The 21,987-nt window shown below is 41.8% G+C and overlaps 2 protein-coding genes and 1 long non-coding RNA gene across 3 annotated transcripts in view; 2 read left to right on the top strand and 1 right to left on the bottom strand.

The window, feature by feature from the left end:
• The first annotated feature begins 1,376 nt into the window (after positions 1–1,376).
• LOC139557437 (U1 small nuclear ribonucleoprotein C-like) lies at positions 1,377–4,736 on the top strand. The gene is made up of 6 exons (XM_071372245.1): positions 1,377–1,560; positions 2,321–2,363; positions 2,519–2,627; positions 2,757–2,846; positions 3,665–3,772; positions 3,954–4,736. The coding sequence occupies exons 1-6, from the start codon at positions 1,553–1,555 to the stop codon at positions 4,064–4,066; spliced, it is 471 nt and encodes a 156-aa protein (XP_071228346.1). The 5' UTR covers positions 1,377–1,552; the 3' UTR covers positions 4,067–4,736.
• Positions 4,737–4,928: 192 nt separating this feature from the next.
• Positions 4,929–21,987, top strand: part of LOC139557435 (bridge-like lipid transfer protein family member 3A) — a 69,726-nt gene continuing 52,667 nt past the window's right edge. Inside the window, exon 1 of the mRNA XM_071372243.1 lies at positions 4,929–5,104. Within this exon, the coding sequence (XP_071228344.1) occupies positions 5,061–5,104 (44 nt within the window). The 5' untranslated portion in view covers positions 4,929–5,060. The remainder of the gene's footprint in view (positions 5,105–21,987) is intronic.
• LOC139558042 (uncharacterized) lies at positions 15,440–16,056 on the bottom strand. Its single transcript, XR_011671534.1, has 2 exons — positions 15,923–16,056; positions 15,440–15,800 (listed from the first exon to the last, which is right to left on the bottom strand). It is a non-coding gene; the product is annotated as an uncharacterized lncRNA (long non-coding RNA).

The raw sequence follows: 21,987 nt of genomic DNA, 5'->3' as shown, positions 1-21,987 counted from the left end.
TGTCATCCGCATCGCAGTGAAAGTTAACATTATGTTTCCGAATGACATCACCAAGAGGTAGAATATATAGGGAAAACAATAGTGGTCCTAAAATGAAACCTTGAGGAACACCGAAATTTACAGTTGATTTGTCAGAGGACAAACCATCCACAGAGACAAACTGATATTCAATTTGTCAGAGCTAATGGTGGGAGGCTTCGGCGTCTCAGACCCCGTAATGGGAGGAGTAGAGACCAGAGAAGGCTCGGCCTCTGACTCCGACTCGCTGCTTAATGGGGAGAACAGGTTGAAAGTTTCTGTTGGCTGAATGTGCGACACCGGTTGAGCCTTCCTACAGCATTTCCCTCCAGAAGCCATGAGAAAGTTGTCCGGCTGCGGGGACTGTGCGAGGGGATTTATACTACTATCTGTACTTGCTGGTGGCCCAGACGCTGTTTCATACTTTCCTACACTTAAATTACCCTTGCCTAACGATTGCGTCTGAAGCTGGGCATGCAGCACAGCTATACTCACCGTAAGGCGATCGTTCTCCTGTATATTATGAGTACAGCAACTGCAATTAGAAGGCACCATGTCCAGATAAACCGTCCGGAGAGAAAAAGTTGATTGAAAAAAGTCGAGCGAGGGAAAAACAAAAAATATAAACGTAATTAAAAAGTAAAAACCGTAAAGTTGGCAGGTAGCAAAGTAAGGTTAGCAACAAAATGCACAGCAGCACGTAAACAAGTCTCCAATTCAAACCACAGGTTTTCAATCTGCAAAGGTAGGACAGAAGCCAGCTGGCCTCTAGCTACACTATGACACAACCCTACAGAGTGCTGTTAAGGCTACTGTAGACCTTCATTGCAAAACAGTGTGTTTTAATAAATAATTTGATGACGTGAATATATTTAGTAAAGGTTTATTTTCATGAAATTCACTGAGGAGGACAGTATTCCCCTTCCTCCTCCGAGAGCCTGCAATGGTCCCCATTTAGACTTGGTCATTGTACTTGCCCTATCAAAGCTGGTTATACGGTTTTCATGTTGTCTCGAGGGTTAATGACTAACTGTGTAACTGGCACCAATTTATTTCATTTTTTTTTTGCTGATGTTTACTGACACGTGTCATAACAACCGGGTTCAAGGTCGTTCGTAAATACATAAATTATTTTGCGCTCTGGTACCCTCAAACCAGAGTCCTCTGAAATCGGAAAAGATTGCCAGAGTGAATTTACGAACGCACCCGCGTATATTGTAGATGTGCTAAAATGATTAGATTTCAGGATTGTTTTGCACTGGAAAGGGAATTATTAGAAATGCACGCAGCCTTCACAAGATAATTCCAAATGGCCAATACAGTAATGTATAAAACATTGTTGATTCAGTCAGTGCCCTGCTGGTATAGTTTGTATTATTTGCAACACCTGTAGTGGGGGTGGTGGCGCTGCAGTTATTATGAGGACTCATTATGGCGCACCTCTTTCCTTGAAAAGAGTCGTCGTTTACTTAGGCTTCCGGTAAAGTGACGTTTTTAACATATATCTCAGTGCTTGTTAGCCAGGCTGCTCAAAATGCCGAAGTGAGTATTTATCTTTTGTCTCTCATTAGAGTATTTATTCTCTTTTGAAGGTAGTTGACCTTAATGAAGACTGAACATGTAGATCTAATTTAACGAATCGAAGTTATAGTAGCTTATTCAACCGGCCTCAGACATTTCAGCTACCTTTGTTGGGGTCGTCACTAGTTACCACAGCCTCAAAGTCATAAACCCCGCCTATTTCTACAATTTCACGGTTTCAAATTGTCACGTGCAGAATTACGGTGAAATTAATTTTTTTCCAAGCTCTAAACCCAACAATTCAGTAATTAATAACAATGTAATACTACAAATATAAGTAGATTAAAAAAAACACGTGAAATAAGAACTCGAGAAAGTATTTATACTATTATATACAGGGTCAGACCATTACCATATTTACAATGTTCAGGGATACTGGAGTTATCTCTTCTTACTATTTGATCTTAAACATATCCATAACCACACTGCTAACCTTATGCCTAACCTTAAGACTAAAAAGCATGTTTTTGTTTTCACGATTTGACGATCTAGCCAATTTTTTACTTTGGCTGTGTTAACTCTGTTGGCTGGGAAGGAAGTGTTAACCATCAGCAATAGCATCATTTATAGCTTGTCTGTTTTGTTCCCAGTGATTGAGTTCTATTATGGGGAGCTGATACATTTAGTCTGACTTTTCTGCCCAGCTGCATATTTGTTTTTATACTGTCTGGTTCTGCCTACACAAATTGATCTACCACTCAATATGTCTGTTTATCATCAGGTTTTATTGTGATTACTGTGATACCTACCTTACTCATGACTCGGTAAGTCTGCATAACATTGCTAGTGGAAGTGTTTCCTGATTGCATGTGGTTGATTCTGTCATTAAGCTGAATGTGAGTTTTTTTTCTTCTCTTCTATCGCCCTATTATGTATAAGGAATGTTGGTCAACATTGATGAATGTTCTGTGTTTGGCAGCCCTCTGTGAGGAAAACACACTGCAGTGGCCGCAAACACAAAGAAAATGTAAAAGACTACTACCAGAAATGGATGGAAGAACAAGCGCAGAGCCTCATTGACAAAACAAGTGAGTAACACACAAAAAAGACAGACCTGTCTTTGTTACCTTGGTGTTAAGTCAATACCGTCCTAGGTGAACGGGGGCCTGAAGGCTAATATGTCAGGAGCTCTAACTTTGTCATTGTGTTTCTCTTAGCCGCTGCCTTCCAACAAGGGAAGATGCCCCCAACACCATTCCCAGGAGCCCCACCTCCAGGGGGTGCCATGATCCCTCCACCAAACCTCAGTAAGTGCATTAGCGCCATGTATACTGAACAAAAATATAAACGCAACATGTAAAGTGTTGGTTTCATGAGCTGAAATAAAAGATCCCAGAAATATTCCACATGCACAAAAAGCTCTCAAATTGTGCACATTTGTTTACATCCCTGTTAGTAAGCATTTCTCCTTTGCCAAGCTAACCCATCCACCTGACAGGTGTGGCATATCAGGAGGCGGATTAAACGGCATGATTACACAGGTGCACCTTGTGCTGGGGACAATAAAAGGCCTCTCTAAAATGTGCTGTTTGTCATACAACACAATGCTACAATGTCTTAAGTTTTGAGGGAGTGTGCAATTGGCATGCTGACTCCAAGAATGTCTACCAGAATTTAATATTCATTTCTCTACCATAAGTTGCCTCCGCCGTTTCAGAGAATTTGGCAGTATTTCCAACCAGCCTTGCAACCACAGACCACGTATAACCACGCCAACCCAGCACCTCCATCTGGCTTCTTCACCTATGGAATTGTCTGATGGGGGGGATGCCGTGGACTATTTATGTCTGTAATGAAGCCCTTTTCATGGGGGAAAAATAATTTTGATTCTGGCTACAGAGTGGGGGAGCCCAATTTATTTCAATTGACTGATTTCCTTATGAACTGAAACTCTGAAATTGTTGCATGTTGCACATTTGTTAGGATGCGAAGATCATGTCCAAGAGCAACCAAAAGTCCTTTCTTGGAAAGCAAATCTTACAACCAATTTACTTTATATAAGAATATTTTGCTGCTAATGGTCTGAGTTTCCCGGTGGTTATTGTTGTTAATGTGTCACCAATAGATGGCCCCCCACGTCCAGGGATGCTACCAACACCCCAGATGGGTGGTCCTCCAATGATGCCCATGATGGGTGGAATGGGACCACCACCTGGAATGATGGGTGGTCCAGGTAGGATAACCTCAACTCTTATTTCTGTGATATACATACTCTTCACTTGTTTGAGTCTGTATGCTTCAGTTTGCCAATATTGTTGAGGAAACATACCACTATCTAAAACTAAATACTATAATCTGAACAAATAAATTATTGAAACCACCACCTGTAAATGCTTTCTTTCCTACATTCTCAGGTATGCGACCTCCAATGGGTGGCCGAATGCAGATGATGCCTGGACATCACATGATGCGACCTCCCGGTCACCCAATGATGATGCGGCCAATGATGGCACGGCCAGACCGATAAACTCTCCCGACTCCCTCAAACACACCATGGGTTTGTTCCACATGATCAGTAAATCTTATTTTCTTACTTATAAAATCGGTTTGTTTAGGGAAATCTATTGTTGAATAAGGTGGTCTCAAATATAAAATGTTTCTCTGACAAGTGCCACAGTTAATCACATGTAGCTAGTTGATCGTATAATTATTGGTAACTTTGCGTCAAACTTCTACTAAGTAGATTTGAAGGTAAGGAGCTTTACTGATCCTGTGGAACAAACCTTTTGGCAAATCCCTCCACTCTACAACTGTTTCTTGGACTCCACTTTACATAATACTGTGTTGGTTATCTTGCCTTTACTGTACTATCCATTTTCCCTGGATGGATTTCATTTTTATTATTCTACAGATTTTATAATGTTCCCTCTGCTTATTCCCATTTCCCTACTCATTGTTATTTTATTGTCTTGGCAAGTGCCAAAGACAAAACGGGAAGTTATGAAAATGTTGTTGAATGTGTTTTATCATTCACCTAGAGGTGTATTATAAGGTCTCCCATTTTATTTGGTTTTATTTTGTTGGCAGTAACGTTACCAGTCAGATGAGTCAGCAGTTTATTTTTTACAATTTTATGAGCCGTTACTATTGGCTTTGAATTTGTTGTATTACGGTCTATTAAACGAAAAAGCAAAGTTCTCTGTGGTCGTTAATGTTTTAATCTCTGAACAGCACCGTTGTCATTTGTATACCTAGCTCCTCTTTATAAATTCAGCAGGGGGCGCTAGAATGTAATATTTGTGACCCAGGCACCTAAACCCAAGGCAGCATGTTTTTTGCTCGCTATGTCTTATGGGAAAAATACTTTTAGACAGAAATGACTGTGCAATCGTAATGAATGAGAGAAGGCAGCCAGCTGGGCATTTCACTGAAGATAAGAGGGCGTGGAATATGAAGAGATGCAAATAAGCTAGCTACAAATAAACAATTTAGCTAGCGATCTTATTCTCCCCAATACCGCTATGGCAGGAATAATAAAAAAACAAATATTGAAACACTTGTCCAGGTAAGAAAGATTGCTTGCTAGCTCGGCTAACGTATTACCATATTTGCTTTCTGTCAACCAGAGATGGCCAAATAACTATTCATTATTTGTAACAGCCCCCTATGCATTTTGTGCTTTATACGTCTGCTGGCAAACTCGCTAGCTAGTAGTGCAAGGCTGATTGGTGCATGCCAACAGACGTTATAGCTATTGGAAGAAGAGAAACGAGAGATTCTTTATGTCAGTCACCTTACATAATTAATCAATACTGCTGACTGTAAAGAAATGAAACCAGTATTGATAATGGTACCAATTCTCCGGAGTATGAATGGAACCCATGTTATGTTTACCTTCCAAGTTCTCTGCTTGGAACATAACACTGTCAGTCATCCAATAGACGTTCCTTTTATGCAGACTTTTCAGGACCTGACAGCAGTACAGGCACAATCTAAGCTCCTGAACGGGGTTTAAAAAATTGTCAAGCCTCTGACATCCTTGCTAAGCAATTGATTAAGTGGAAATACTCTTTTAGAGAGAAATTAAGCTCGGGTGACTTCAGGACTATTACTACACTAAAATTCCTTGATTGAGTCAGAAAATAGTCTCGTATCAGACTGGGTCCTTGTAGTTGGTCACACCACACTGGGTGCTTGTGAGGACACATGCCGACTGGGTGTCATTCCAAGTTGGTGCTGAATGGCTGCCAGCCCTTCATTCAGTGTAATTTGTCATCAGTGGTTAGACTAACTTGGCTTTACATCTCACAATGATCTCATCGTGTGATAGAATTAACATCAATCAGTGGGGGCTGGGATTTCCCAGGGACCTCACAATACAATATTATCACGATTCTTAGGTGTCGATACCCCTTACCAAAAAAAAAACAGGCTTCTGGCAAACCTTTGGCCAGTTTGCTGCAAACCCATATTTTCTCATGCAAATTAGTTGTGGCAAATTTGCGGCGATTTGTGAACTTCTGGCTAACAATTCTGGGAAACTTGTGGCGAACATACTGTTTGCTGCAAACTCAGTCCGAATATGGAAATTAGATCAGTTTTTTGGTTATTGCGTGTTATAATTGAAATTCATCTACACACGGATGCAACTTTGGTTTTAGAAGTGTGGGGGGACAATTATTATAATACCGTTTTCTTTTATCCAGTCAGAGCCGACCGCTTGGAGGCGTCCGCATGGTCCAAAAGCACACCCTTGCCCTGTTTTGTATCACATGTATCACACAATGTATCTACACAGGGGTGCAACTTTGGTTTTAGAAGTGTGGAGGAACAATTATTATAATAGTTTTTTAAATCCAGCCTAGCCAACCGCGTGGAGGCGTCTGCATGGTCCTAAAGCACACCGTTGCCTCGTTTTGTATCACATTCCAATGATAAAACTGGGGGGGGGCAAAAATGCAATTTCAGAATGTGTGGGGGGAGGACAGGTCCCCCCGTCCCCAGTGAAAGTTGTACCCCTGTATCTATATAAACTAAATCAAAACTTTAAATTAACTTGCTTCTCACAGAGAACTAAACATACTAAATATACTAAACAACATGTATTCAATGTCTTAACAGAAGTAAATCCAATACAGCTTGAAATCAGAATGCTAAAGAAGAAAAGAGCAGACTGGATATTTCCCAAATAAATGGTTTATTTAATATTTGTATGTAGCTACAACATTTACATGAGAGATGTGGCTGACTGCCTCGATTTGGTCTTATGTAGCAACATTTTAAATAGTTTTTTACATTGGATAAAGGTAGAGACTCAGAGCTAGGAAATTGTATATCATACACTGCAGTTGAGGAACAATGGGAAAGTAATTCTGCTTTGAAAGTTGATAAACTTGAAACCCCACTTTTGAGAAAATGGCCCTTGAATATTTTGGTACACCTACTGGAGAGCTCTTTGTCTACACCCATTCAGCATCGTTCACACCCTCTTAAGCCTTAATCCCACCTAGGGTTGCACATTTTGGGGAATATTCAGAGGTGGAAACTTTCTGTTGGAATTAACGGAAATATATGCACTGACAGAGATGGCCGCCTCGCTTCGCGTTCCTAGGAAACTATGCAGTATTTAGTTTTTTTATGTGTTATTTCTTACATTGTTACCCCAGGGAATCTTAGGTTTTATTACATACAGTTGGGAGGAACTATTGAATATAAGATCAACGTCAACTCACCAACATTACGACCAGGAATACGACTTTCCCGTAGCGGATCCTCTGTTTTGCCCACCACCCAGGACAATGGATCGGATCCCAGCCGGCGACCCAAAACAACGACGGCGTAGAAGGGGCAAACGGAGCGGTCTTCTGGTCAGGCTCTGTAGAGGGGCACATCGCGCACCGCTCCCGAGCATACTACTCGCCAATGTCCAGTCTCTTGACAACAAGGTAGACGAAATCCGTGCAAGGTTAGCCTTCCAGAGAGACATCAGAGACTGTAACGTACTTTGTTTTACGGAAACATGGCTCACTCGAGACACGCTATCGGAGTCGGTACAGCCAGCTGGTTTCTTCACGCATCGCGCCGACAGAAACAAGCATCTTTCTGGTAAGAAGAAGGGCGGGGGTGTATGCCTTATGATTAACGAGACGTGGTGTGATCATAACAACATACAGGAACTCAAGTCCTTCTGTTCACCTGACTTAGAATTCCTCACAATCAAATGCCGACCGCATTATCTACCTAGAGAATTCTCTTCGATTATAATCACAGCCGCATATATCGCCCCCAAGCAGACACATCGATGGCCCTGAACGAACATCATTTGACATCATTTGACTGGAAACCACATATCCTGAGGCTGCATTTATTGTAGCTGGGGATTTTAACAAGGCTAATCTGAAAACAAGGCTCCCTAAATTCTATCAGCATATCGATTGTGCAACCAGGGCTGGCAAAACCCTAGATCATTGTTATTCTAACTTCCGCGACGCATATAAGGCCCTCCCCGCCCTCCTTTCGGAAAAGCTGACCACGACTCCATTTTGGTGCTCCCTGCCTACAGACAAAAACTAAAACAGGAAGCTCCCGCGCTCAGGTCTGTTCAACGCTGGTCCGACCAAATAGGATTCCACGCTTCAAGATTGCTTCGATCACGTGGACTGAGATATGTTCCAGATTGCGGCGAACAACAACATTGATGTATATGCTGATTCGGTGAGCGGGTTTATTAGCAAGTGCATCGGCGATGTCGTACCCACAGCGTCTATTAAACCGTGGATTGATGGCAGCATTCGCGCAAAACTGAAAGCGCGAACCACTGCTTTTAATCAGGGCAAGGTGACTGGAAACAGGACCGAATACAAACAGTGTAGCTATTCCCTCCGCAAGGCAATCAAACAAGCTAAGCGTCAGTATAGAGACAAAGTAGAGTCGCAATTCAACGGCTCAGACGCGAGAGGTATGTGGCAGGGTCTACAGTCAATCACGGACTATAAAAGGAAAACCAGCCCCGTCACGGACCAGGATGTCTTGCTCCCAGACAGACTAAACAACTTCTTTGCTCGCTTTGAGGACACTACAGTGCCACTGACACGGCCCGCTACCAAAACCTGCGGGCTCTCCTTCACTGCAGCCGACGTGAGCAAAACATTTAAACGTGTCAACCCTCGCAAGGCTGCAGGCCCAGACGGCATCCCCAGCCGCGTACTTAGAGTATGCGCAGACCAGCTGGCTGATGTGTTTACGGACATATTCAATCAATCCTTATCCCAGTCTGCTGTCCCCACATGCTTCAAAAGGGCCACCATTGTTCCTGTTCCCAAGAAAGCTAAGGTAACTGAGCTAAATGACTACCGCCGCGTAGCACTCACTTCCGTCAACATGAAGTGCTTTGAGAGACTAGTCAAGGACCATATCACCTCCACCTAGACCCACTCCAATTTGCTTACCGCCCCAACAGGTCCACAGTTAACGCAATCGCAATCACACTGCCCTAACCCATCTGGACAAGAGGAATACCTATGTGAGAATGCTGTTCATCGACTACAGCTCAGCATTTAACACCATAGTACCCTCCAAACTCGTCATCAAGCTCGAGACCCTGAGTCTCGACCCCACCCTGTGCAACTGGGTCCTGAACTTCCTGACGGGCCGCCCCCAGGTGGTGAGGGTAGGTAACAACATCTCCATCCCGCTGATCCTCAACACTGGGGCCCCACAAGGGTGCATTCTCAGCCCTCTCCTGATGTACAATCGAGAGCATCCTGTCGGGCTGTATCACCGCCTGGTACGGCAACTGCTCCGCCCATAACCATAAGGCTCTCCAGAGGGTAGTGAGGTCTGCACAACGCATCACCGGGGGCAAACTACCTGCCCTCCAGGACACCTACATCCCCGATATCACAGGAAGGCCAAAAAGATCATCAAGGACAATAACCACCCGAGCCACTGCCTGTTCACCCCGCTATCATCTAGAAGGCGAGGTCAGTACAGTTGCATCAAAGCAGGGATAGAAGCTGAAAAACAGCTTCCATCAGACTGTTAAACAGTCATCACTAACATTGAGTGGCTGCTGCCAACATACTGACTCAACTCCAGCCACTTTAATAATGGAAAAATTGGATGTAATACATGTATCACTAGCCACTTTAAACAATGCCACTTTTATGTTTACATACCCTACATTACTCATCTCATATGTATATACAGTACTCTATACCATCCACTGCATCTTGCCTATGCTGTTCTATACCATCACTCATTCATATATTTTTTATGTACATATTCTTATTCATTCCTTTACACTTGTGTGTATAAGGTAGTTGTTGTGAAATTGTTAGGTTAGATTACTCGTTGGATATTACTGCATTGTCGGAACTAGAAGCACAAGCATTTCGCTACACTCGCATTAACATCTGCTAACCATGTGTATGTGACAAATAAAATTTGATTTGATTTTGATTAATATTAATACAGTTTAAATGTAGATCTTTTTTTGCATTGGGTATATTTACCATATCATATGGAGACAGAAATATAAACCTTTATCATAAGTAGACAAAATTGCAAAGGATTAAATCCTTCCAATAACAAAAAAACATTTAGTTACGAATTGAACTTTAATTCAATGAGTTAACTCTTCACATGGCATGATTTTACTGAACAACAAAAGAAAGGGAATATTGAATGATCCCCAATGATCCATCTCATCTCCCAAAAACTTTTTCAATATACATCTGTAAAATGATAGTCGAGAAACTAAAGCCTTGGTTGTCTTCCTCTCAGGCTTCCATGTCTTCTCCCTGGACCTCCTCAATGTCCACCTCTTGAACATCAGACTCTGAGGCCTCATCTTCACTGTCACTTTCCAACCTTGTTGAGGATGGTTCGTTGTCAGCCTCAAATTTGCCCGGATAGCCACCAATTTTTCAACCCTTGTATTGGTCAGCTTGTTGTGTGCTTTGGTGTGTGTGTTCCCAAACAAGGACCAGTTGCGCTCTGAGGCGGCTGATGTTGGTGGGATTTGGAGAATGATGGAGGCAACAGGGGAAAGAGCCTCAGATCCACAAAGTCCCTTCCACCAGGTGGCTGATGAGATATGTTTGCACGACTGCCATATTACATCTCCATCCCAAAGCCCTTGCTTGGAAGTGTACTTCACCAGACTGCCAAGAACCATGCCCTCATCCAGGCCAAGGTGGCGAGACACGGTAGTGATGACACCATAGGCCTTGTTGATCTTTGCACCAGACAGGATGCTCTTGCCAGCAAACTTGGGGTCCAACATGTACACTGCGGCGTGTACGGGCTTCAAGCAGAAGTCTTCACGCTTTTTGATGTATTTCAGAACTGCAGTTTCCTCTGCTTGGAGCAACAGTGAAGTGGGTAGGGCAGTACGGATTTATTCTCTTACATCTGCAAGCAGTCTGAACATCAGACAGGATGGCATTGTCTCCCTCAATCCGTGCAATGGCTACTGCTGTAGGTTTCAGGAGTTTCAGGCTGCTTACCATTCTCTCCCAAAATACATAATCCAGGAGGATCCTGGACTGTGATATAGCCATTTCTTGGAGAGACTCCTTCCTCTCCAGGAGACTGTCAAACATGATGACAACACCACCCCAATGGGTGTTGCTGGGCAGCTTCAATGTGGTGCTCTTATTCTTCTCACTTTGCTTGGTGAGGTAGATTGCTGCTATAACTTGATGACCCTTCACATACCTAACCATTTCCTTGGCTCTCTTGTAGAGTGAATCCATTGTTTTCAGTCCCATGCTGTCCTTGAGGATCAGATTCAATGCATGAGCAGCACAGACAATGGGTGTGATGTGAGGGTAGGACTCCTACTTTAGACCAAGCAGCCTTCATGTTTGCAGCATTGTCTGTCACCAGTGCAAATACCTTCTGTGGTCCAAGGTCATTGATGACTACCTTCAGCTCATCTGCAATGTAGAGACTGGTGTGTCTGGTGTTCTTTGTGTATGTCCTCTTGTAGAATACTGGTTGAGGGGTGGAGATGATGTAGTTAATTATTCCTTGCCCATGAACATTCTACCACCCATCAGAGATGATTGCAATACAGTCTGCTTTCTCTATGATTTGCTTGACCTTCACTTGAACTCTGTTGAACTCTGCATCCAGCAAATTAGTAGATAAAGCATGTCTGGTTGGAGGGGTGTATGCTGGGTGAAGAACATTCAGAAATCTCTTCCAATACACATTGCCTGTGAGCATCAGAGGTGAACCAGTTGCATACACAGCTCGAGCAAAACATTCATCAGCATCTCTGACTAGGTTCCTCCGTTAAGTCAAAAAAAACTTCTGATTCCAGGAGGACTATGAGCTGTTGCTATCGATAAGATGTCAGATTCATCATTTTCACTTCGAATAGAAGTAGAGGGACTTTTGTCAGAGGTTGATTGTTGTGAGTGCTGAGAGAACTGTATGTACTTGGCCAAATTATTCTGCATCTTTGTTGCATTCTTCACATATGATTTGGCACAGTATTTGCAGATGTACACAGCTTTTCCTTCAACATTAGCTGCAGTGAAATGTCCACACATCAGATAGTGCCCGTGGCATTTTCCTGTAAAGATTGTTTTTTTGTAAAAAAACAACAAATACAATTCCATATACAGATACATATTTAAGCAGTTAAACAACTCCTTTGTAAGATAAATGTTTTAAAATGAAACATGTATGGAAACAGGTGAATTAACACTCAGTTAGCAGGCTCAAGCAAGCTAAAACCCACATGGTAGCAAAAACTAACAAGCAGAAATTGTTAACAAGTTAGAAGTTATTTAAACACACTTTTCCTGGTTAAATAAAAAAACACACATTGCTGTAGGCTACTATTTACTAGTTAAAACCTCTTTGGGATAGGGAGCAGTATTTTCACGTCCGGATGAAAAGCGTGCCCAAAGTAAACTGCCTGCTACTCAGGCCCAGAAGCCAGGATATGCATATAATATTATTAGTAGATTTGGATAGAAAACACTATAAAGTTTCTAAAACTGTTAAAATAATGTCTGTGAGTATAACAGAACTTATTTGGCAGGCGAAACCCGAGGACAAACCATCCAGGATTTTTTGTTATTGTTGAGTTCACTGTGTTTTCTATTGATTTTCTATGGGTAATTTGATTTATGAGGCACCTGGTTGCAGTTCCTATGGCTTCCACTAGATTTCAACAGTCTTTAGAAATTGGTTGATGTTTTTCCTTTGAGAAATGAAGAAGTACGGCTATTCAGAATGAGTGTCAAGCCAAGTGGACTCTTTTTTGGGGGGCGCGCGACCTGGAGCTTGCTCCACTTTGATTTTATCCTCTATTGAACACAGTATATTCCGTCTTAAATTTTATCGATTAGTTACGTTTTAGGATACCTAAGGATGGATTAGGAGATTGGAGATTTTTGGTTCCAACCTCTGTGTCTTTGTGAGACGCGGTGTGGGTGAACGGATGATCTCCGCAAGTGTATTTCCCACCTTAAACCACGGAGGAGGATGTCTGATGGTGTGGGGGTACTTTGCTGGTGACACTGATTTATTTTGAATTCAAGGAACACTTAACCAGCATGGTTACCATAACATTCTGCAGTGATACACCATCCTATCTGGTTTGCGCTTAGTGGGGCTATCATTTCTTTTTCAATAAGACAATGACCCAACACACCTCCAGGCTGTGTAAGGGCTATTTTACCAAGAAGGAGAGCGATGGAGTGCTGCATCAGATGACCTGACCTTCACAATCCCCCTACCTCAACCAAATTGAGAAGGTTATGGATGAGTCGGACCACAGAGTGAAGGAAAAGCAGCCAACAAGTGCTCAGCATATGTAGGAACACCAAGAGTGTTGGAAAAGCATTCCAGGTGAAACTGGTTGAGAGAATGCCAAGAGTGTGCAAAGCTGTCATCAAGGCAAAGGGTGGCTATTTGAAGAATCTCAAATATAAAATATTTAGATTTTTTTTAAACACTTTTGGTTACTACATAATTCCATATGTGTTATTTCATAGTGTTGATGTCTTCACTATTATTATACAATGTAGAAAATAGTAAAAATAAAGAAAAACCTTTGAATGAGTCGGTGTTCTAAAACTTTTGACCGGTAGTATATGTCATATAAAATATATTCACCCCACCCAGTATTGTAATCAAAACTTACCAGAAAGCATGTAGTCCTTGGCTCAGACAGTGTAGTAGTGTGGGCTCAATAGCATCTCATTAGTGTGCAAGATCTTGAGGATCAGCTGTACATGTGATGTAAGAATGCACTGTGCATGCAGAGGGTTGCAATTCCATTGAATTGGGGATAGTTTAACCAAGACCTAGAATTGCCTTATGTGTATCCCACAAAAAAAGGTTCACTGTTATAAGCTAACGTTATTTGATGAATTTAAGCAAATACCCCCAAATTCCCAAGTTTAACTTCCCATGGAAAAATTCTGTAAATTTACTGTAACTTTTGCAACCCTAGTCCCACCCATCTCTTTAAGGAATCACATGTGAGGCCATGTGGTAAAATCTAAGTTTGTCATATGCACAAATAAATAGAAGGTGTAAACGGTACAGTGATAGTACTTGCATAGTGGCAATATCCAAAAACTGTGTCCAGATAAAAAATATTTTATCGTTATTAGACTACGCTTACCTGACACAATTGTCTAAATTGATGGGTCATGTGCAGGAAATGCTTTAACCACCCCTCACCCACATCTAGCTAAGTGAATGGGTCACTATTGTCTAGACACATGTACACATGTTCATGAAATACAATAGAATCGAGGGCCGTAATCACCCTAGACACACCTGCTAATTTGATGGGTCATGTAATAATCCAGCCAAAATTGAGTCTTTTGTTTAGACAGGTAGGTAGGTAGGTAGGTAGGTAGCTAAACAGTGAACCGACGTAACCCCAACTCATACTACTTCCAATACAAACATTGTCAGTTGTAGTATGAATCTGCAGGTTGCTAAAGCTAAAAAAATAGGTTCAATGTTAACTAGCTAACATTAGGCTATAACTAGCAATGCAAATACATTTCTGATTCGAATAATATTACTACACAGATCATACACGTAATGTTAGCTAGTGAGCCAGCAAGCTAACATTTGCTAGATAACTAAAAGTACGCTTTAACTTGCAATGAAAATGACTTTGACAAAATTAGAAACTTATATATGGAAAATGTAGCTACACTCCTACCCGTATACATGAACGCTTCACGGCAGACTGGAACCATTTTTAACTCTGGTTCACACTGACCGTAGCGTGTGCAGATTGTAGCCCATCACTTTTTCCTACTGATTTGTCGATAGCACCTGCTAAATTCAGGGCATCAATGTTGTTGAGAAAAGTAGCAAAAAATACATTTTTCTCGATGGCTAACGTTATATCTTTCAAAAACGGTGCGGTAGAAAGGATTGTCAACACATACTGTGAACAGCTCATGTTATATACAGAAGGCCTCCTCCACGTCTCCAGATGTACTGGCTTGTCTCCTGGTAGCGCCTCCATGCTCTGGACACTACGCTGACAGACACAGCAAACCTTCTTGCCACAGCTCGCATTGATGTGCCATCCTGGATGAGCTGCACTACCTGAGCCACTTGTGTGGGTTGTAGACTCCGTCTCATGCTACCACTAGAGTGAGAGCACCGGCAGCATTCAAAAGTGACCAAAACATCAGCCAGGAAGCATAGGAACTGAGAAGTGGTCTGTGGTCACCACCTGCAGAATCACTCCTTTATTGGGGGTGTCTTGCTAATTGCCTATAATTTCCACCTTTTGTCTATTCCATTTGCACAACAGCATGTGAAATTTGTCAATCAGTGTTGCTTCCTAAGTGGACAGTTTGATTTCACAGAAGTGTGATTGACTTGGAGTTACATTGTGTTGTTTAAGTGTTCCCTTTATTTTTTTGAGCAGTGTATGTTTCAGCAAGGAAATAAAGTTTCTGCCTTGTATAAATGTGTGGCCACAGTATACACAATTTTTCTCCAGCCAAGCCCTCAACACAATTGATTCAAACTAATCAACTAATTATGATATTCAATCTAGACTGGGGACTTCAAAAGAAATGCAACATAAAATTGAGTTATGCCTAATATGGAAATTCATATTATTTTTGCAAAATGAATAATTGTTAACTGACATCTCAAAGCCATGCATGCACGAAGCCTTGAACTGGTGCACATTTCTCTGTCCTCAGTTTGATTAAAGGCCTCAATCTGTCTTTTTGCCTTGTAACTGATGGCTTCTAGAAAAAGAGAAGGAATAACACATGATCAAGATGAGTAGCTACTAGTTTACAGCAATGAAAGATTGAATTGTTACAAAGAATGGGCTACATTTATGAGAATAATACATGCATTTTCTTACCTTATCAAGCTTGAAGACGATTCACTCAAAAGGGTTGAGTGAGTGCACTATAAACATCTTTCCAGGGTGTTGATGCATCCTCCTCCCAATACAACCTCTTTCAACACCATGGGTAGGGGAAGGGTATCCATCTGCAAAAGTGAAGTTTTGTTCTGATGTCAAGTCAGCTCATATTGTTGCTACCATAGCTGTTGTGCTAGCTAATATGCTACTGAACAGTGACACTAGCATATTAACATGCATATTGGTATTAAAAGACAGCAACGTATTCACCTAAAAATGTAAGTGTTTAGGGAAATCATTAGTTAGCTAGCTATTACATTAATTGCGCAAAAATATAATAGCTAATATCATGTCTAGATAAGCGCCAGCCAGTCAGTGACACAAATATATTGAAGCTGGTATCAACAAAATGTGTTTCTCTCTATCCCATAAAACATGACATTGCTAACTAGGCATCAATTAGCTAACACTATTTTAAAATGTCCGGTGAGTGTTTAACTTATTACAACATTGGTAGGTAGCTAGCTAGATGGCTTGGTTTCCATTTTCCAACAAATGTTTCTAATCCCCTTGATTGGTCGTCAACAGTGACTGGTCTTGGAACTTATGTGTTCCCCAGAAACGGCTTCTGGTAAACTGTTTGCCGCAAGTGGCAATAAATATTGTTGCCACAGATTCAAATAGAATCTTGAGAGAATTGTTTGCTAGAAAAAAGACTGGGTGAACTGTTTGCTTCTAGTGGCAATAAATATTATGGTTGCCAAAGGATTGCTGCAGATTCACCACTAGTAGCAAACATTTACAAACTTCTGGCAACATTTTGTGGCACACTATTTAGTTTGCAGCAAGTTTGTCACAAACTTGTGGGAAGTTTGCCACAACAAATACATTTTTGTACAGGACAATATGTATTGCAATTCTAACGATTTTATATGTATTGCGATTTGATACTGTGATTTTCATTGCAATTCAATTTCAACATATTGTTCACCATAAGGCTCCTGAGTGGCGCAGCGGTCTAAGGCACTGCATCTCAGTGTTAGGGGCATCACTACATACGGCACTGATTGGGAGTCCCATAGGGCGGTGCACAATTGGACCAGCGTCGTCGGGGCTTGGGGAGGGTTTAGCTGGGGTAGGCCATCATTGTAAAATAAGAATTTGTTCTTAACTGACTTGCCTAGTTAAATAAAGGTTAAATAAATTAAATAAAGTCTGCTACAGAGAGACAAGAGAGAACATGAGAAAACAAGTTTGATCAGTCAGGGAAATAAAAGTGCTGAAAACAAAGTAGCTCCCTAATTAAAAAGAAGATTGAGAACAAGCTATGATGCAAAAATAATGGAGTTTTGGTGCAGGTACAGCCAATCAGTGCAAAAAATTATATTGCAATATTGTTAAAACAATATGATATATTGTCATAAATAATATTCCGATATGTAACTATCGATTTCCCTCTCCCCAGTAACTATCGATTTCCCTCTCCCCATTACTACAAAAGTATTTGCTGCTGCTATGCTATTTTGAGAAGATGGTCCAATTGTTTGTCTTTTATTTGTTGATGTCACAGTGTCTAACTGTTTTCTCCCTGCCATACAGAGAAGCTGAAGCTGGGCATGCATCAGTATGGTGATTTGGGTATCAGACTTTCTGTGTAAGATTAGATTGGGGCAGGGGTATTCAAGTCCGGAGCCTGCTGGTTTTCTTATCTACCTGATAGGCTGCATCCCACTTACTGAAGCCATTACATAGGCTTAGGAAGTCACTTGTCTTTAAATGTAGTCTACAGCTGCACACCTTTGAATTTTGAGTTATGTAAAAGTGTTAAGCTTTTATTTGCAGCAATATCGGTTTGTGCCTAGGTCTCTGACTGTTCTGTGTTTTTTAATGCCTGGCAAATTGGCAATCACTGTCAGTAAGGGTGTTTTTTTTTGTGTTGAAATGTGATGAGCTCATTCAGCTGTATGGGGAAAAGGCTAAGACTGGAGAGTGTGGTGTTTTTGTTCATAAGACATTGGCCTATTTCCAGTGTGTCAGTTTGACACATTTTGGCTTTGCTCTGTTTGTCCGTTGTGGTGACTGTTGAATAATTGAGAAAGATTGCGTACTAGATGGGAGGACGTGAATGAACCAATTCGCAATGGCATTGAGAACATCTAGCCTCTGGATTGCATGCTGACAAATGGTACGCTTAAACATCCTTACCTTCACTCTCCGTTATGGGACAAAATAAATGAGGATCATTAAGGGCATGGTCTATTCATTGCTACTGCCAGGGCTTTGGTGATTATAGGACATTTTATTCAGACTTTGGTGTAGCTTAGTGATTTATTTAATCAAAAAAGAAACGTTGTTTTAAACTAGCTTATTTCTGTGGGGAAATCTCTTCTGTTCTCTTTGAATGCTCTCTTTGGGGGTGCATTAGTATGACTCATGGCCTGCATTAGGCTATTGTTTGACTGTTTCCTTCCCCCTCCTTGCATAAACATTTATAATAAAGGCTTGTCAGAAAACATACCATACCATATCAGTCCTGTAAGTGTGAGGAAGATGCAGATGCCATGTTTGAGCTTGTCTTTGGTCACTCAGTCCCATTATACCCACTCAGCAACTCCCCTGCCTCTGGCTTCAAAACTCCCCTTCACTCCAGTAGCGTTGTTGATGTGGCCCTGCTTTGTTGGTCGTGTTGGGAATTGCCAGGGACCTTACGATACAATATTATCATGATACTTTGGTGCCGATACAATATGTATTGTGATTCTCACGATTCTATACATATTGCGATTCAATTTTGCGATTTGATGTTCCAAACCAAGGTAACACGCACACCTTTAGCCAACATATCAAATTGTGTGTAAAATATGTAATTTGGAGATTGTTTGCACATTGGGAAAATGTCGGCGAGACATTAGAATAAAATGTTGATGTCTAGCCAACGTATAAACGATGTAGAACTGCAGAATTTACAATGTAGGCATTCTACATACATCTGAAAGACGTCTTGCCAATGAGCAACACTGTCTTAACGGCATCTTCCAGATTAGTATCCTGTATACATCGTGCCTATGTTGTGCAGACCTATGTGTGCTATCTGGGAACATATTGCTTATGTCTGCTGCAGAGAGAGGAGAGGACACTATTTGTTGACCAAACAGAGTGGAGGTCAACATCACTGCAGAATATTCTGTCATGTTCAATTTCACCCACTCAATCCCTTCCCTGTCTCACGCAATCTTGGTTCTTCCACTTGGCAGAATGACAATAGAACCAAATCACCAGGCTCACCCAAGCGCAGGACACGTCACTGCTAGAGACAGGCTATGCTCTGAATAACAGATACGACTGGGAGATATCGTCTTGGCATGTTCTACCAAATCTAGGCCCTATGTTGTGGCAGAAGGCTGATGGAAATAGAACATTCCTCAGCAATCTTTCTTGTGTCTTCAAACCAAAGGATTATAAATATTTCCCTGGATTTTACATTGGGCCTGTGAGCGACAAGCGTCCAGGGAAACACTGAGTTGTGCTGTAAAGCTTACCCCTCAGAGAGTCTTTGTGGTCTCCATGGGGTTTTCCATCAGTCGCGCAGACAGCAAGAAAGAACTCTCCGGGAAAAAGAAAGGGGTATGTTTCATGATTAACAACTCATGGTGTGATTGTGGTAGCGAACTGGAACTCAAGTCCCTTTTGTTCTCCTGATCTGGAATACCTCACCATAAAATGCCGACCGCATTACCTTCCGAGAAAAAATGTTGGTCATCGTCACTGCCGTGTATATTCCACACAAGCCGACACTGCGAAGGCTCAATGAACTACACGGCAAACTGGAAACCGCACATCTTGAGGTTGTATTTATTGTAGCTGGGACTTTAATAAAGTAAATCCGAGAAAAATGCTACTGAAATTCTATCACACATCTCCTTCTGCTCTGGACCATTGCTACTCTCCCTTCTGGAACAGCTACAAGGCTCTCCCCCACCCTCCCTTTAGCAAATCGGATCACGCCTCCATTCTGCTCCTCCCCCACCTATAGGCAGAAACTTAAGCAGGAAGCAGCCGTGGTAAGGACTGTTCAACATTGGTCTAACCAATCAGAATCCATGCTTCAAGATTGTTTTGATCACGCAGACTGGGAAATATTCCGGGTCACCTCTGAGAATAGTATCGACGTATAGACTGACTTTGTGACTGTGAAGTGCATAGAGGATGTTGAGGATGTTGTTCCCACTGTGACAATTAGAACTTATCCAAACCAAAAACCGTGGATAGATGTCAGCATTCGCGCAAAACTAAAGGCTCGAACCACCACATTTAACCACAGCAAGGTGACTGGGAACATGGATGTGTACAGTAGGGTTGGGCGATATGGACAAAATATCATATTACAGGGCCTCCCGGGTGGCGCAGTGGTCTAAGGCACTGCATCGCAGTGCTAGCTGTGCCACCAGAGACTCTGGGTCCGAGCCCAGGCTCTGTCGCAGCTGGCCGCGACCAGGAGGTCCATGGGGCGACGCACAATTGGCCTAGCGTCGTCCGGGTTAGGGAGGGTTTGGCCGGTAGGGATATCCTTGTCTCATCGCGCACTAACGACTCCTGTGACGGTCCGGGCGCAGTGTACGCTGACCAGGTCGCTAGGTGTACGGTGTTTCCTCCGACACATTGGTGCGGCTGGCTTCCAGGTTGGATGTGCGCTGTGTTAAGAAGCAGTGCGGCTTGGTTGGGTTTCGGAGGACGCATGGCTCTCGACCTTCGTCTCTCCCGAGCCCGTACGGGAGTTGTAGCGATAATTGGATACCACGAAATTAGGGAGAAAAAGGGGGTAAAAAAGAAATAAATATATATTTTTGAAGGTATTTTATGTTTTTGAATAATAAATGTTCTAAATATGCTTTCTGAGTATCTCATGACCCTAGGGTGGAAACACAAATTCTAAGTGATTTCAATGGGGCTTTCTCCATTTATACTATTCAATCCAACTCTAACCAAAAATTATTTTCAGCATTTTCATACATTTCTGCATTTATTTTATAATAACTTCCATACTGTGTCACGCAGCATGGTATGGGCAAAAAAATCTAGGCGTAGTTAATTGGTGTTGGAATCATGGAAATATTATGATTATTCTAATTCTATAGTTGGAATATAGTGGACAGCACCTTGAATACATTGTTTGACATGGCAACGAATGAATAAGCCAGTGATGAATTATTGACAGGGTAGGAAACAAAGTGTTGGTCAGTGTTTCCAGGTGAACCTAATTAGATGTTACATTTCATGTTGTTTTCTTACTTCATGTAGCTAGCTAACCAACATATGCATGCTTCGCCTATTCTTCTCTGACAAGATATCGTTGCACAAACATTCTTATAAAGGCCTATACCAGCACTGGTACCAGGCAGTGTAAGCTAACTAGCTACGTTTGCTCTGACTCTTAGTATATTTAACCAGCTAACTAGCGATTAGCATTAGCGGCTAACACAAATTATTTTAGCAACACCTGGCTAAATAAAGACAAACTATTAAACAGTAGTGTTCAGACAATAAGATACACAAACTAATAGTGTAATTATAGAACACTTGTGGAAAGCAGCATGTCCCCAACATTGTTGCATCATTTGATCTTGCAGAGTGAATGGCAAGAAAGTGCTTGTAACTCAGTTCGAGAAACTGCTCTCTCCTTGAGTGACGGGGCAAGGCTTGGTGTGGTTAGCGGCATGCAGGAGGAGAGAGTACTCAAGTAGCAAACAAGTAAAATATAAAAACAGACATTTTACATGTTGCTTATCACATTTAACAAACCAAACATATACCATTATAGAAGGTCAAGTAAAAACTCCAACCGGTCTGTGCATAAATACCAGTATACAGTAAAATACGGTATACAGCCCAGCCCTAGTGTACAACCCAGCTATGACCTCCGTAAGGCAATCAGAGGCAAAACGACCGTACGGGGACAAAGTGGAGTCACAATTCAATGGCTCAGACACAACGTACAGTGCATTCAGAAAGTATTCAGACCCCTTGATGTTACAGCCTTATTCTAAAATTGATTAAATTATATA

The sequence above is a fragment of the Salvelinus alpinus genome, chromosome 28, assembly GCF_045679555.1.
Source record: "Salvelinus alpinus chromosome 28, SLU_Salpinus.1, whole genome shotgun sequence".
Taxonomy (NCBI): Eukaryota; Metazoa; Chordata; class Actinopteri; order Salmoniformes; family Salmonidae; genus Salvelinus; species Salvelinus alpinus.
Note: the sequence above shows the minus strand (reverse complement) of the source record. Positions and strands in the feature narration are given on the sequence as shown.

Excerpts from the sequence above, each read along its gene's own strand:
- LOC139557437 (XM_071372245.1), top strand. Across the intron at positions 2,847-3,664 it reads GATCCCTCCACCAAACCTCA|ATGGCCCCCCACGTCCAGGG; the intron begins GTAAGTGCATTA and ends TGTCACCAATAG. Across the intron at positions 3,773-3,953 it reads TGGAATGATGGGTGGTCCAG|GTATGCGACCTCCAATGGGT; the intron begins GTAGGATAACCT and ends CTACATTCTCAG.